The 15671-nt window shown below is 37.2% G+C and overlaps 1 protein-coding gene across 2 annotated transcripts in view; it reads left to right on the top strand.

Moving 5' to 3' along the window:
• LOC139149023 (cyclic nucleotide-gated channel rod photoreceptor subunit alpha-like) overlaps positions 1-15671 on the top strand; it is a 66046-nt gene that overhangs the window by 37728 nt on the left and 12647 nt on the right. For both annotated transcript variants that reach the window (XM_070720515.1, XM_070720514.1), the window contains 8 exons: positions 6058-6083; positions 6428-6737; positions 6982-7050; positions 8600-8677; positions 9819-9926; positions 12417-12522; positions 15034-15075; positions 15337-15418. In XM_070720515.1, coding sequence (XP_070576616.1) covers positions 6058-6083; positions 6428-6737; positions 6982-7050; positions 8600-8677; positions 9819-9926; positions 12417-12522; positions 15034-15075; positions 15337-15418 — 821 coding nt within the window. The remainder of the gene's footprint in view (positions 1-6057; positions 6084-6427; positions 6738-6981; positions 7051-8599; positions 8678-9818; positions 9927-12416; positions 12523-15033; positions 15076-15336; positions 15419-15671) is intronic.

The following is a 15671-nucleotide window of genomic DNA, read 5'->3' on the forward strand; positions in this document are numbered from 1 at the left end:
AAGTTTCCTAGTATTAAGTTATTGTTCTGTCAGCTGGTACAGGTTGAATTTCGTTTCGAAAACACTCCAATAAAGCAACATGAAAGTTTATCCAGCATAGCGTCCATTAACTCATAATGAACGTTGGCGGCCGATCAGACTATAAAAATAATTTTATGAAGACGATGAAGACGAAAACAAAACAATTCTAGCTACTCACCCTCCTGTTTATACGCCTATTAAGGTAGAAGGAGGCGGACTCAGCAAATTTAAATGTCATGAACAAGAGTAAGGAGATTTTTTACCGCTCCGATGTAAAATTTTGACCTGCTTTAGTTGACTGGATCATGATCCTCTAAAACATTCGGGTCTGTATGAAATAAATATACTTCACGTCAACCCTTATAGTCTAAATCAAATAAGTAAGGACACGCGTACTTGATCATCGTCGGATTAAGTTTATTACCTGAGGCTGAGTTTCCCGTTTCTGGGGATTATGAAAAATGTAAGATGTTATTAAAATTGTATGTACATATTTGTACAAATGAGTTGCGTTTCATCATAAAGATCCATCTTAAAGAAGACTATATTGGTTTTGTTCTAATTTCATGGGATCTAATACGACCGTGTGTGAAAATATTTATGTCACACTTTATTTTGAGTTCGATGGTAACTGGTATCACGTGATTAGATAGCTATGTAACTTTTCAAAAGATCGACTCAGTAGGAGTTTAGCCCTAACTGTATTTTATCGATATCCATTATTTCGGACCAATGGCGACTAAAATGTTTACGTTGGAATGTTTGATTGCTATCGTCATGGTTGATTTTTTGTTGTCGCTTCGTTGCAGTTTAGAAATGTTTCGTTTTGAAATCGTCAGTGAAGTGTGAAGATAACGGGAAATTTAGATTGGAGTGTCATTGATAGCACAAACGATATGAACAACATTGTAGTCTCAATCGCGAATTCCACTCAGAGATATTCCCAAATGTTTCGAAGAGACTGAGCCCTTCTTCTTAATTGGGTCCACAGCTCAATGATATCGAACTGTCCACTTTAAAGATCGGAACTCCTTGCATCCTCGGATGACAAAAGAATAATAAATTGCAGTGGACAGTTCGAGATCATTGATTGAGGTGTACCTAATGAAGAAGGGTTAAATATTTGGGATATTAGAAGCTCAGGGTGGAACATGGACATCTTTGTACGATAACCTTATATTCAGCATTGCACATTTCTGTGCCTATCGGGCAAACGAGGGTGCTTGATTTTGAAGTCAAAGGTTACGTATAATTGCCCTTTAACGAACGAGGCTAAAAGTCAGATTTTCAAGTATTTCAAGGATAAAACTAAACATTTTAAATCTTTAAATAATTTGGTAAATTGTTGAGTCGTTTCCTGTACAAAATAATTTCAAATTAAAGGTTCATTATTTGTAAGCTTTTGATATATAGTCCAAGATTTGTCTTGCACTTTCTTGTCTTTCGGCTTCCAAAACTCATGTCAGAACGCATGGTGTTCAAAGTATCGATATAGCATGTATCTGTCTTATGTTATTGTTGTCAATGGAATTTCGCACAGACAAATAAACATTTCTCAACAACAACACATAGGTAGCTGTTCATCGTGTTGGTAGGGCTAATACTCCGGCCTTTAGTGAAAATTACCATAATTAATAGACAATAATCAGAGGTTCCGCATCATCAACACTTGAATTTAACTTTCAGGACTTAACATTAACTAGCTAAACTGAATATCAAAGCACTTGCAATCACAAATCTTAATCATGATAACGTAAGTTTGCATATTTATCTGACAGTGAAAATCAAAATTGACATCAAATGACTCTTCCAAGAAAGCAAGCCATCAATGGTGATATATTCCATGAAAGGAAGATATTGAAATGTTCAGAATAGAAGATGGCACTGTGATGTAAAGTGTTCGGAGACGACTGAGCATATTTTATTCTACAAGTTTAACTCGTCTGCTATCGAATTGTATATAATTTTTAAGATTACTGATAGTAATGCCATAGTGATATATTTACCATCTTACGTCAATTGTTAGTTACAAGAATCAATCTAATGTGCAAATTAAATGACAGTTGATTTTCATGTCGTATATACATTTACATTAATGCTAATTAGACACAGCCAGTATCCTGCAATCTCTTTACCAAATGGAATTCGAGAAACTCTGTAAGATAGTTTGTACCCCTTATCCTTCTACCTAGAATATTTGATCATTTAACAAAGGTGCTAAAATATCGGGCACATGGCAAATTGTTCCAAAGCTGCTGACGTTATACAACAACATCTGATGCTAAAATCACCACAATTGCTACTGCCCTCTTCGCGTCCTGTTTACGGAAATAAATCATGGGGTGAAACTCTGGTATTTGATTTGTATTTTCCAACCTCTGTGCACGACACAAAAGACATCGTTCTAGTCACCAAGACCCTGCATTTCCTGTTATTTGCAAAATACAAAACTCTAGTCTCGACTCTGGCTGTTGCGCGCGTGATTTTGGCGACGATAGAAACTGTATCACACTGAGAAATGACGTATAACACGCATCAATTTGTGAATTTCAAACTGGAAGAGTACACAATCATTTTGTTATCCATTACTATTTTCTACACAAACTCCTACATATTTTTACATAAGGCTTATATGTACATTAGTCGTTTTTAAATTCTGAAATGCAATCAAACAAGAAAAAGAAAGACGTGTGCAAGCAGATGGTACATAAGGAGAACTGTATATTGGAAAGAACAAGCAACCCTTTTTCCTTACTTGATAGTTATCCAAGCAATCTACTAGAACACCACATGCGTCTTGTGATATATAAAACCGCTCTGAGATCGTTCATCATAAAGACTTTAATTGGTCTTGATCCGACAAAACTTTGGCTAATGGTGCAATTGTTTCTCTTTAATTGCTTTTGAAAATTGATTACTTCACTGACGTGAAGCGTGGAATGCTATCTCTGTGCCAGTAAAACGCAGAAAATTGCCTTGGATGAAAAAGGAACTACATAAACCATATCGTGCTAGGGGAGGTTATCTTTAAACTCATTTAAACATATGATTATAATTGAAATTACATGATCTTCGATTCTGTGTCAGCCTGGTACACAAATGAATGTTTACGCAGAAAGCTATATTAATCGCTATGAACGAGGACTTTTAGTAATAAAAAGATAACAAACAATTTATTTAGCAGACATTAGTGTATGTTATCGTTTATATGAACGTTTTGCTGCTGTGGTATATTTTTGCCTGACAATTACCTTTTGTGAAATCAAATGCTCGTATTTTTTTCTCGAGAAACTCTCCTTAGAATGTCAGAAATACAATGTTATATTGAATTCTCAAAGACGAGTAGCATATATAATCTCTTAGGAAGAAACGGTTACTACTACATCAATGGGCTGTGTTTGTTAGCTTTGACTTTAGCTATTTATACTGAATTAACTTCTACCAAAAGAAAGGAAATTATCAAACGATGGCAACACAATGGAGTTAAAGAGACGTTCAATCAAATCTGGAATTTATTTTTCTGCAAAATGGTTCATGCTTCATTGTGACCGTTTTTCTTTCATAAGTATACTTATGAGGGGAAAACGGGCACATTGATATAATTCACGGATTGATTTGACCGGAAGCTTATATGCTACTGGGCCCATCAATTCGCGAATTATATTTTCAAAATATAATACCTTTGTTTACACTATTAATAAAACGGCGTATCTAAGCAATTTGATGAGTATTTCCTATTTTGCACGAGCACGAAGCGTGCGTAGCTAGTTTGGACTCTGTCAATATATCCCTTGCAATGCTACCTAACGTGCGTGGATTCCCTAATCGTTCTCTTAAACTCAACAAAACAATTCATGCAAATAGAATAAGTAAGATGCAATCGGAAAATTACACAAATTTTTTGACCATTGAAACTTGGCAACTCTGTTTAAAACCAGAAAAAGCCATGAAGGAAACGCATTTCCTGTTCGTAACTAGGTGACGAAGTGTATTTAAGAGACCGCGTAACTTAAAAATCTAACAGCATCCGCTAAGTTGCATAACCTGGTTGTCAAATGCGTAGAAAGCATCCAAGTTTTTGTCATCAGGATTTTGACTTTAGTCAAAGCTTAACACTACGTAGATGACCATAAATATTATCTTTCTATAGAACATTAAAATCATCGATATCTTCAAATTACTATAAATTATCGTTATCTTGCTCACTTGTGCACATACTATGACCGTGCAACAATGTACGTGTATCTCTCTTCTATTAAAAATAATGGGAGGAAGTGCTTTCGTACAAAGTTCATTTTTTATATTTTTGTGAAATGATTGAAAAATGGTCGTTCATCAAATACTGAACTTCCGTTTCATGTGTGGCGACATATTGAAATTCAGTTTTGTAAACGATCGCAATGCTTCCAGAAATAAATAAAGCTTGTCAATTAAAAAGTGTACAAAAACGTCTACACTTTTATATGTGACAATATCTGATTAAATTTCTTAAAAGCATAAAATCAGACCCGAATATATCATCTGGCAAATGTTTGGTTTCATTCTGAGCATTTTGATCGCTACAGTAAATCTGTCTGTCAAGCATGGAGGCTAGAAATTTCCCTCCTGTATTCATAGTATACAATCACTTTCAGAAAATGGATTTCAAATAACTCGTGCTAATCTACCTCAAATTAATACGTAGAATTTACTAAAAAAACCGTGCAAATTCTGATTGATCATGTAATCTTTGTCAATTGTAAACCTGGTAATAAATCTGGACTGTCTCCTGGTTCGTTTGGTGTGAAATAAAACCAGATAACACGTGACATATATTCTGATGTGGCTACCTTTGCTAACCTGACTATTTTATCATCGTTAAGCCTAAGCAGATGACGGCTTCCAGTTCTAGGGGTTGCCTGGACACGTTTTTGTTTGAGTGTGTACAGATGTATAGACTTATTCTTTGGGTCAACATATGCATAGGCTCATCACTGTACAAGCTCCTGTTGTAGGTACTTCAACATATCAATTTTCTTATATCACCAGTGATTAATTGACGTTATGTACTTGTTTTCAATAATATACGTGTTTACAACGCTGATAGTAAAATCCGTCATATACAGAGATTAACACTGTTAATTCAAGTAGCCTAGGTTAGCCGTCATTCCTGGTTGGGGCCATAATGTCTATCCATGGCTCGGGCATTATGCCGTGCATAGCGAGAAATGCCTGCACAGCAAGTCAGTGTTATTAACCGTATAAGTCACGTTCCCATTTCGTTGGAATACCTGTTTACGAGCTGCTATGTCGATTCAATAACCATGTAAAATACATGGCTCATCAATTCACGTCACGCCAGCAGTGCATTAGTAAAGGAAAGCCTTGCACCTCTTGGATTGGCGCCGAGGAATGAGCTTATTTAACAAATAGCGACCTAGTGATGAATGATTGACTTAAAACAGCCGTGTTGATCAAAATCCTCGCCATTTCATCCATTTGTTTGGTTCGTGCAAAATGTGTCCAATACATCAGGGATACAAACTTGCGCTTTCAGGACGCATAGGTTGTCGCTCGAACAATGCCGGAAATAATGCATTTCACGGAATGGCAAGCACGCAATATGCTCATGTTAGTAGTAGTTTGTTTGAAAGGACATTTTCTTCAGTCAAGATGGTTTCATCGACGAAAGATGGATATTATAGTATGGTATAGAAAGCGGGAAACCGTTACCATTATTACCTAAAATACTGGGCCGCTGAACATTAAAGAAAACATGGACAAATATTTTCACATGCAATTTATGTCATCGTCGACCAGGAAATGTTTTCACACGGGGTATGCCAATTATTTGTAAATTTGTAAATGTAAAATTCTTCATTCCACTAATGTTGAAGAGAAACCAGTTCCAAGGCACGAGTCTCGTTATTTTTGAGATCGTGCGAGATCTTAAGTATGTTTTGCACAAACCAAACAAACAAAAGAAGTGATAATCTGAACATAAACACAGCGTTACCATCCAATGCAATTTTCAATTACCTATCCTTTGTATTTCAGGAAAGAGAAAAGTCGAGCAATGCACAGTAAGTATACATGTATATGTTTTAGTAGTCGACTTCATTTTGTCGTTCTAGTTCCAATTCTGTTATTAATACTCGCCTATTGCTTTATGATCAGCAAACTATTACTTGGGCAAAACACGACCGAAGGAATTATCAACGTATTTGTGAGATTTTTATTCTTGTAAGTTGAGGAACTGGAGATGTTAAAATTCGCAACGCTTTACTGTCTCTCGTTCAGTGCTCAAAGTTCATAAATAGATGCACATCGAATAAGACAGTATTTGAAATGATGTGATGAAAACTATTATCATCTGTCTAAAATTGTAAGAACATCCCTTTTTAATGTTTTACGTCGATTTTGGTAGCCGAGATGGTTTGACAACGACTGAATCCTGTGTTCCGGGTAGCCCCGACTCGGCAAGTGACGTTAGCGACGAATTCGATGATAACGCATGCGCAGATGACGAACGTGAGGATGCTGACATGTCGTCTCCAGAAGAGCATTTGGCCGAATATCCGACAGAAATGGACACAGAGACGGCGGGCCCTGGCAGTCATGGCGCTTCTGGGTCTCTGAAAAGAGAAAGAACGTTCAGTAAAGAAGAGAGTGAAGAGAGGCTGGAAGACCGAAAAGTCAGGACATTGGAACTAGAAGACGAACTTCCAGCGAGTAAGGTAACGCATCAGGACATAAACAAAATCTGTGTCAGAACTGTGAAGTTTTTCTGTAACGGAATTACCTGAATACTTTATGATATAAAAGGGCACTTTGATAAGGCAATAAGTTGATGTTTCAAAATAATGTTTATTTTGCTGTGTGGGATTGAACTGGACAAAGAACATTTTTTATCCTTTATTAAAAGCGAAAAAAAACAACCTTGACACCAAACTGTTCTCTGTTTTGTCATACAATCGACAGAAGAACCAAGATATCAAGAAGAGCGATTTTGTACTGGACCCAGATGGTGATGTAGCGTATTATTGGATGGTGAGTAATACCTTGCATTGCACACCGATTAGTCGCCTCATTATACACACATGTGCCTATGCTCATCAAAACCGTTGAATGTGACATACTCGATGATATACAATAGTCCGATTAAGAGATAGCCTGGCTTACATTTTCAATCTTCACCGTGAGGTAGTCAGTCTCTCCACCAGCTGATGACGTGTTTTTGCGGCAGGGTCTCTTCGGAATATCCGCGTGGGTGTTCGCTTCTGACAATTGGTTGCAATGCAAAATAATCTAAAACGGCTAAATAGGATCACAAATAGTCTTAATACATTTCGATGACTGTTCCTAGGTAGACAGGGATGAAAAGAAGCGCAGTGATGTGAATTGGCATCCATCAAATCCATTTCTACGAATCTGTGATGTCGTTTTCAGTTCCAGACTTCTCAATAATTACGATCACCTCCTAAGCTTATAGACATTCTCACTATGCGCGTATGTGCATGTAAAGATCGCAAGACCGTGCAAATAGGTTTTACATGAGACCAAAATTTTTGCGTTAATCCAATTCACAATTAGGAAATGGTTAGTTTTACTCTTATATACATTTCCGCAAACCACATGAGACAAACATTACAATAGGCAACCAAAGGCGAGATAAAGGGTAGGAAGAGAGGAACCTCAGGAAATAGTCCAAAAAAATAACCTAAGCTTATAGTTGATAGCAATGCAAATTCATGATCGAAAATAATTTTTTGGTGAAAACAAACCTCGTACAGTGGAGAGAGATAATTGGAGACCAATCGTTGTAATTGGATGATAATTCTATTTCCAATTACCGATAATTTCGAACTGTACATGTACTGTTACACCTTTGAAATCCTGTAACCTTAGCTTTCACTACTGTGGATGTGTGTTACCGATGGATATAAAAGGGTCGGGTTCGGAGATATTTATCGTAAATTTTACTTGCTAACACAAAGGTAAAACTGGCCAATATTCACTACTCCATCTGCTGGCTTCCCGATAAAATTTAAAGGGTGAAAATGAAAAATATTGTTTGTTACTTCTCCTTTTACTTGCAAGTTGCAATAGTGTGCCTAAAGATCGTAGTTATCGATATGTCTGAGATAACGACGTGTCTAGCACATTCCCTAGAGAATGAATATTTCAACGTACAAATGAATACACAGACCACCATTATTGCGATAGAACGCATATGGTTTTTAGCATACATTGTTAATGCGTGAATGGGTCTTTCCCAACGCGAATGAGCGTGCTCAAATGTACGAGTGACGAACATTCCTTGGATGAAAGTGTAATCGCTGCTGCAATATCACAGCCGCAAGACATTCTAACAGAATGATAAGTGTTTCGTTCATTAGAGAGCTGAAACCACATATTCAACTAGTACATGCACTTTGGGTGGCCTTTTCTTCATGAAGCTAGGTAGTGTGCCAAAATTATGTTTCATTTCCATGTGACTAGGAAGTTAGACTTACATTACATGGCTTCTTGCTGATTACAATCCTTTTCCTCTTGTTGTCATTAATATTAGCTCATTGTTTCTATTGTTTATTCGCAGGGAACTGTAACGTCGGTAGTCATTTACAATTACTGGGTCATTATTCTCAGGATAGCGTTTTCCGAAATGCGGGAAGAGGTACATAAATATTCACTAGTTATTTGATGTGCTCTCCTTACTTGGAAATAAACAACGTGTCTCTCGGAAGAGATCAGTATTTTCACAGAAACAGTAAAGGGTACTAACTTAACCATACACCGAACACATACCATGATAGTGTCATGCTTATTTTGTTCATAGTAACGTGTAACAAAATATTTGTGATGAATTACTACCACGTACTGAAGCTTTGCTGAGGAAGTAATACCATATCTAAGTATACAGTAAAAACCGGCGCCATCTGCACCCTTTTACGTCAAACACATGCTTGTAAACATCATGACGATTGTTGTCTTTGCTTTGCCATACAAAGGTTTCTTGGAGTGAGTTTCAAATCTGATGTAGGAAAAAATGTTTCTACTTTTGTTTAATATTCCAAATTAACACCAAAGAATATATCTCGTGTCTGAATTCAATATTTTGCAAAATAGAGTTACTGTATAAGTATCCAACTCTTTTTCTTGGTAGTTATTTAATATTGCCTCGAAAGGGACAACAATTCAAAGCTGTGGCTGTACATTCTCATGGCTCATAAAATAAATAATAATGGTAATATGCCCTGTTCAGTACACTTGGACATCACAGCAATTTAATAAATCAAGGTTCATGACTACCTTCGCCGAGTTAGTCATTTTTCTGTAAGACTACACTTTCCTACATTGAAATTAAATCACAAGACAATTTTCGGAGAGAGTAATCGCTTCACTTAATCAAGTTTGGTAAAGGTACTTATTTTCTTTTGATCGTGTGATTGACAGTGGAACTTGTGCGCCGTAGATGTTGACAGACACAAACATCAGTTGGTGACATGACACCGTGTTCATTAACATTCAATTCGCTGTATCGTCAAAGCGTGCATTGAGTTGTTTTTACCCGACTCCTTTAATGGAACGCGGAATGCAATATGACGTTTTGCACTCTCCAGACTCCAGTCGGAAATTTCTCCATCACTTACAATCTATGTAATTTTAATTACAGTCCCTTTAATCTTTCCTATCCAAAATTTCCATCGCACTGCCATGTTGTGAGACACTGTACAGTTTGACATGGTTCATACATAAGCTTATTCCTCTTCTAGTTATGCACAGCAGTAATCAAGGTTGGCGGGTTTCTATTACAGGCTGTCTACCAGACGATATTCACTTATATGGACGTTTTAAGCGACTCCATATTCGTGCTTGATGTTGTAGTGCAGTTAAGAACTGCCTATCTAGAACACGGCATTTTGGTGAGTTTATTTATTGTTTTTTGAGCATTAAGACTTCAGGGCTATATCTATGCAACGTCTACGGTCCTGATTTATTGTTATTCTCTAGGTACACTCGTTGATCGCTTTGCTTTGACTATGTAAATATTGAGCGTTCGTTGTTGAGCGTTAAATCGTTAAAGCACTACCTGCATGTTTGAATTAAGGGAAAGGCATAAGGCTTAAAATCAGAAAATCTATAAAGGGAGAGTGAAAACAACAATAACCTGGCCTAAGAGTAGTACAAACAACCGCAGAATCGTTTATCAATGGTCAACAACACCGAATTCGTTGCAGATCAAGTAATCAGTTTGGGGAAAGATGTATGATGTCATTAGTTCAAAGAAAAAAGGTTGGTTTTTCAAAACCGATTGAGAGCAATTAGAGGCTCTTGAGCAGCAGTGTTAATCATGCTGTTCAGACTGTATGTTCACATACTAGTGATCTTCACAGCAACTCAGAAACGTGGTCAACGCGTACCAGAGTTCAGATACTTACGTGCATATTGTAAAAGGATAGGACGTGCATGTAGCTTGCGATATCGGTAGATCTATTCATTTTCTTTTCATGAGCCTTTGACCATATATCACAAGCATTTTGTTTTCATTTTACTAACTATAGCCCTCAAACGTTATTACTCCGAGGTTAAATGTCTGTTAAATATTAGATCTGGTTTTACATCTGAGTTTCAAGTTTTCTAAAAAGCTGTCGTTAGATAGTCACCGTCGCTGTAATCTACTCATATTATCAGACTTGTTTTCAACTTCCTGTTGCCTAGCCCGAGTCCAAACCGATCACATCAAATGGCGTAGTCTTTCAATTTAACGCGGTGGATTTGTAAACCCGATCCAATCCAATCTCCGGTTAAATCAGATTTTGCAGCAGCGCATTGCTTTGTCACCAGTTATGGTGACGTCGTTTCCATATTGTGTATCTGATACAATAATGCAATCTAGACAAAGTGGAAGGGGCCGCCTCGGATATTCTTACAGCCCCATAAGACACGCGGTCCATATTCAGTAATTGCATTTTCATGTGGACTATCTATTACAATTCAAATATTGACTTGATTTCGCAACAAAGTCAGGTCAACAGATGTCGATGAGAAGATTTGCTTTACGTTTACAAACTATTGTTGAAATAATCGTACTTTTACACTGAGAAATTACGCTATTCCAAATTTAATGTAGTCATTAGCAGCGGAATAACGAAATTGTATTTGTCAGATGCAATTGTTAAGGCTCACGAAATGAGTAATAATGGTGTATTCCTAAGCGTATATCAAAGTATCAACAAGGCCAAGGATATCGTTTTAAAGTATCAATTCTTACATTTTCATCGTATGTCCATTGCAAAGGGTAGTTTTCGGTCGATTGGCGTGTCAGAATATTGAACATATGGCGATAAAAAGAAATGTAATCCTGCAGAAAATATCCAAAAGATTCGCTTAAACGCCCTTGAAATATTCATGTGTTTTTGAATATACATTTTCGAGCTTATCTTTGACAATATATGCTAGGGCTTGAACTTGTTCTCACCTTTAAAGAATTGTTCGGTTGAGAGTAGTAACAAATTCTCGACAAGGCTATGATAACATCTGAAAACTTTGAAAGCAACATTAAACACCGACAGAAGAGTCCTTCTCAGCTAATCAATATGCTGCACTTAGTATCAACCGATATCTTGTTTGGCCGTACGTGATGAGATAGATGGTGGAAGACCTCTTTTAACCGTTCGCAATGTCTTTGAAGAGAAAACTATTGTTAGAAAGGTACATGAAAAAAAGACAGAAGCTTGATATTAATAAAATAATGCATGCAAACTGTAACATCACGATGTCACTTGTAACAGTAAAACAAGATAACAGTGGCCTTAAAGCGCTTTTATTTTGCAATTTGGTAAACATGGTATGTAAATGTGAGACGTCATAATTTTTACCATCAACGGGGTTGTCAACATCAGCGGTGTTGCTTGGAAAACCACCGTGATAGGATTGTCGATTACTGGCAGACCACCAACGTCGAACAGAAAAAAAGGCCACCAACGTGGAACAAAAAACTGATAGCCCACCAACACGGATCATCATCATCATCGTCATCATCATCATTATCATCATCTACGACAACAACAAAAATAACAACAACATCAACAACAACATCTTCATCGTCACTAGAGAGTTCCAAAAATGAAAATAACACCTAATGAACAAAATTCAGAAGCTACATACAAAACCAGCCTCAATAATGGACATGCCTTTCATTGCTTGATTATTCGCGACCGACATTGTTGGTTGCCTCTAAAAATCATGCCGGCCACATGGATTTACTAAAACTACAACAGCGACTATCTCAATTCACAGATTAGGCATTTGTATTGATTGATGTAAAGCACATTCGAATAACGTAATATTTGTCCGTTAACTTACTACACCCTAACATGTTGTCAAGACTAGGCTTACTTTTCTGTTCTCAGGTTTCGGACCCTGGAAAACTCAGCTCTAATTACCGACGGAAGAAAGAATGTCGTCGCGATGTATTGTCAGTGTTTCCCCTGGGATGCATAGTTCAGTTTTTCAACAGTAAGTCGTTTTTGTCAATCGTGTGGTTGTTTCCCTAGTCTGTCAAACCGGCCGGTTACAGATTTAGTTGCTAGGTAAAAAGAGAAAAACATCTGTAACTACAAAAGGTTCAAATTCTTGATTGTTAGTTGTAATTTGAATAACAGGGGTATGGGGAATATACTTCTGTAATGTCGTAGTGACTTTAGTAGCGGGATAATCTGATTGAAGTGGCATCGAGTACATTGTAGTAAATTAATGTTGCACTGTGAACCGTGACATGTGAATCTTATTAAGGGTATTGGTTGATCGAGGCGTAATACATATCCAGTTTTTGGAAGAAACCTGGTAGCTATCAAATTTTCAAAAAGAATAGCAAAGATTTGTAAATCCGCGTTTATCGTTTCTAAAACATTTACTTTTTCACTATCCAGAAATGATTATTGACATTTCTTAGGATGCCTTTTCCAAAACATGTACGTTTTAATTGAAAATCCCTCCATCCTATTCAAATTTGGTCTCCTGCAAGGCTTACAATTCTTATACCTTTGTCAAAATTAACAACCTAGGATATCAGAGTCAGTTGGAAAATTATAGAAAATTTGGTTTTCGAAATGCACAATTAACATGATCGTAGTATATAAAACCTTGAAATCCACTGCAAGGCAGTGACAACTGCCAACTCTCTGTGAGAGTCAAATGATGTATTTGGAGAACACTGAATAAATGTACGCTTCCTGTCCACACTCCACGGTACTTTCGTCGGCAGTTTCCAGCTCCTTCACATCCTTGATGCCGCCATTTGTTGTAATGTGTTTAGCTTTGTCGAGAATTTCTAAAGGCCACTGGCGACGAACCCTAGCTCCCTCACAAACACGTTTAAACGCTGAGTGCTAAGCTCTGTGAAATCCGATCGGTGTCAGTACTTTGTCAGTGAGGCTGTGTGGGAGTCCAAGTTTTATTCCCAAAGCAGCTAATATTCCATGGGTCTGATGTTAATTCTCTTCTACTTAGCCAATCTACAGGTCAATGTGTTAATACTGAACCACTCAGCTGACTGTCAGACACATGTACTGGTCGTCTGTCTGTCTGTCTACGGGTTGTCCATGTGTAAAAATTTAGTTACCTGAAATTGGTCTGCTCTGGGTGGTTTTATCTGGTTCTGGTCACATTTTTATCAGTCAAGACAGGTAGATAGGTACACTAAGTCTGTATATAAGCAGGGAAAATGTGTCATCCTTGGATTTTACATCTATTACTTACTCTGATGACGTAGTCAAGCTGGTATTACAGTCGTTACTGCAGTTTGATCAAGCAGCTACGATTCTCTTGACCTGTCAGCTAATAAAGTGTACATTCCATTTTGGCATTGTATTCATCTTACAGGATGCCATTACCAGCTACCGCTTTGTTAGCGTTGGCTTGGAAAGGTTTTCTTGCAATACGTTTGATTCATGGACCAATTATGTGAATTGATTCAGCCAAAACTAAAAATCTTTACCTGCTCGTAAACATTTACTGTTGGTTGAATAATTATCCTTGTACTTGAAATACGCCGTCTTAGATAATTTAGTGACTACAGCAACGAAGTGTAACTTCCTTGCATGCAATGTACGGTATTTTATATTTCGCCTTCGGAAGAATACCCTCGCTATCACATTAATCCCTGTTTTATGCAGGTCGTGACCCTAGTACATTACCATTCTGTCTGGAGAAACCTCATTTGTGGAAATTGCTATTAATTTATCGTGCAATGATGACAACTACAAACCAATCTAGTTTATTGAAAATGTTAATGTAAATAATTCAATCCTTGTACCCGGAGAAACGTACGCCGCACGCTGACGACAGTGAGTGTGAGCCAACATCCTGTCATATTTTTATCCCGCAGACCGCATGATTGACATTGCTTTCCTGTCTGCTTCATGAAATCCCGATATGATGACTTGATATGAATATCAATGTTCTCGATATGGAACCACGTAGACGCTGTACTTTGAGAAAAAGGAACGACCGTTGAATAAGTGCCTTCATGACGTGACCTTTCCATAAGTCTTTTCAAATGTCCCTTCAACCAACTGTACTCTATCCATTCTGAGTCAGCATAGAACGCTAACATTTGCAAAGCAGTTCATGAGTCAAAGATTGCCGGAGGCCTCCACTGAACCTTTTCCCATCTGCGAGTTCATAAGTCCTTCCCCTGCAAGAGGCTGTGACGTCATAAATTTGCATATGAATAATCGGTGCTTCCAAGCACGTACGATTATGTTCGTAAAGAAATCAAGTCAACATTCAAGATCCGTTGACTCTGCCCAATGTGCCATAAGTATCATTATCTATCGCACTTCAACCGCACTTCAAATGTTCCTGCAGTGGTCTTAGAACTTTAGTAATTCACATCAAGACTTAGTATTTTAGATAGAAAGTTTGAATCCTTTATTTCCCAAACGTTTTGATATAGTACTAATTGAACAACAAAACATTTTCTATACTTTAATGTCTTTACTGAGTTAAAACATTGTTTCTTGCTAGGCATCATCCCACTTGATGGATTCCAAGCGTACGTATCAGAAGGTAATTAAACTCAAAGTCCTTCATTAAAAACAATTGATATGCACTACCAATATTAAATTTGTTTCGAAATTTAAAAGGAATTGAGATTTCCAAAATAAAAGAAAAATAATGAGTCAGATAATTCAATTGCTCTGTAAGTGAACTGTATTATTAAGTCTATATGACTTGATTTTATAGATGCTGGCTTATAGATAATTCGTTGATTAGTAACCATTCGATCAAATTATCAACAATAACACTTTTGTAATCTTTATTTTACAGCCAGCCTTTCTGCGCACGCATGTAGACTACCAAGATTGTTAAAATTTCATACGATGTCCAAGTTTTTTCAGACAACAGACAGGTAAAATTTCCCATTGAGTACCTGAAGTAAGTCTACGTGAGTCTTTAGCACTGCTTCGTTAAAAGTCAAATAACACCTCAAGTGATAGCTGATTTCTGCCAAAAGTGGCTATGCAGCTTACTGAAGTAAACGAAGCATGCATGTCATTGTGTTCATTTTACCCGTCAGCGTAGGAGCACACAGATGACGTTAATGCCTACAACCGTACGTGCTGCTATGTGATTTCATGTATTATTCTACCTTCCTTGTTGCA

Source organism: Ptychodera flava, chromosome 14 (assembly GCF_041260155.1).
Source record: "Ptychodera flava strain L36383 chromosome 14, AS_Pfla_20210202, whole genome shotgun sequence".
Taxonomy (NCBI): domain Eukaryota; kingdom Metazoa; phylum Hemichordata; class Enteropneusta; family Ptychoderidae; genus Ptychodera; species Ptychodera flava.